This window comes from Penaeus monodon, chromosome 20, assembly GCF_015228065.2.
Source record: "Penaeus monodon isolate SGIC_2016 chromosome 20, NSTDA_Pmon_1, whole genome shotgun sequence".
NCBI lineage: Eukaryota > Metazoa > Arthropoda > Malacostraca > Decapoda > Penaeidae > Penaeus > Penaeus monodon.
In genome coordinates, this window is record NC_051405.1 from 30,958,128 (window position 1) to 30,959,566 (window position 1,439).

The 1,439-nt window shown below is 39.1% G+C and overlaps 1 protein-coding gene across 1 annotated transcript in view; it reads left to right on the forward strand.

Moving 5' to 3' along the window:
- Positions 1-111: 111 nt before the first annotated feature.
- The window catches only part of LOC119586066 (C-type lectin-like), a gene marked incomplete at its 3' end in the record, with an annotated part of 3,469 nt that continues 2,141 nt past the window's right edge, over positions 112-1,439 (forward strand). Inside the window, 1 exon segment of the mRNA XM_037934764.1 lies at positions 112-199. Within this exon segment, the coding sequence (XP_037790692.1) occupies positions 145-199 (55 nt within the window).

A 1,439-nucleotide genomic window follows, 5' to 3' on the forward strand; every position in this document is an offset into this window, starting at 1 on the left:
AATCTTAACAATTAACACGCGCGCTCGTGTTTGGCACCGCCTCCCCGCCCTCTTATCAGCGAAGGGCACTATAAAGGGGCGTCAGCGTCGCTCGGCCGCCACATCCCGCAGGCGACGCGGTCTCGGAGCCTCGAGTCGACGACGATGGCGAACGCGAAGCTCCTGCCCCTTTGCCTCGCGCTGCTGGCGGCGCTGACAGGTGCGTCAGTTTTGACCGGCTAGATGTTGTCCGGAGAGATTATTTTGACTGACCAGATATTATTGAAATTCTGGTTGGCTAGATATTATTCAATGTTATCCAAGACCATGATGAGATCTCACTCGTCAGAGAGAAATCCACACGCTGGGTAGGTATCATCCAACAGATTACTTTCACTGGTCAGATATTAACTATTAGATTACTTTACTGTCCAGATTTCATTCAGAAGATTATTTTAACTGACCACATATCATTCAATACTATCCAGTGGCGATAATATTATATTCATCAGAGAGGAAGCCCAAAATCCAATATTTTGACTAGCCAGAATACTATTTTGACTGCCCAGATATCATCCATTTTCTTTGTTTTCTTTATCCGTTTTCTTTGTTTTCTCTGTCCGTTTTCTTCGTTTTCTTTATCCGTTTTCTTTTGAATTCATCTCCGCCCCCTGGACCGAATCGTCCACTCCTCCATTAAATTAAGATCATGTCCTTAAGAATTTATTTCATATTAATAAATGCACTTCACTTCTTATCGAATTAATGGTATGAAAACATACCACGCACTTTACATGCTTCAAATCAAATTTTTGTCGTTTGAAAGTCCATTACATTTCATAAATGCATTTCATTGCTCATCGAATTAACGGCATGGAAACATACCACGCACTTATCAGTTACAAATCATCAGACGTCAGAGGCCATCATAATGAGTTGACTTGGTGACTTGACTGTTCAATCGGTTGATTTCTCCGCTTGATTGATTCGTTAGTGTGATTAGCATCTTTTCAGCAAGGTGACTAAATTATAACTAAAGAATTTATGGGTGGATTGGCCATGGCAGAGGGAACTAGATATGGAGAAAAGTGGTTGTTTCGGCTTGTTGATGTTTTCATGGCAAAGAGACACCGAATTCTGGCTGTCATATTTCTTCTAGGCAGCTTAAGAGTAGATGATGTAGATAAGGGGAGGTTATTACGATACTGGTGGATTTTTTAAGAGTAGATTTCTCTAAATTGAGTTTATAAATCGATTTCTCTAAGTGGATTTTGTCAGATTTTTTAAAGTATAATTCTTTAAATAGATTTCTCTGAATAGAATTCACTAAGATGATTTTGTAAGTAGATTTCTTCAATCACATTTCTCTGAATAGATTTCTTTAAGTAGATTTTGTAAGTAGATTTCTCCAAATAGCTGAAAAATGAGAGATGATTTAAACTGAAGGCGAAAGTTTGCAT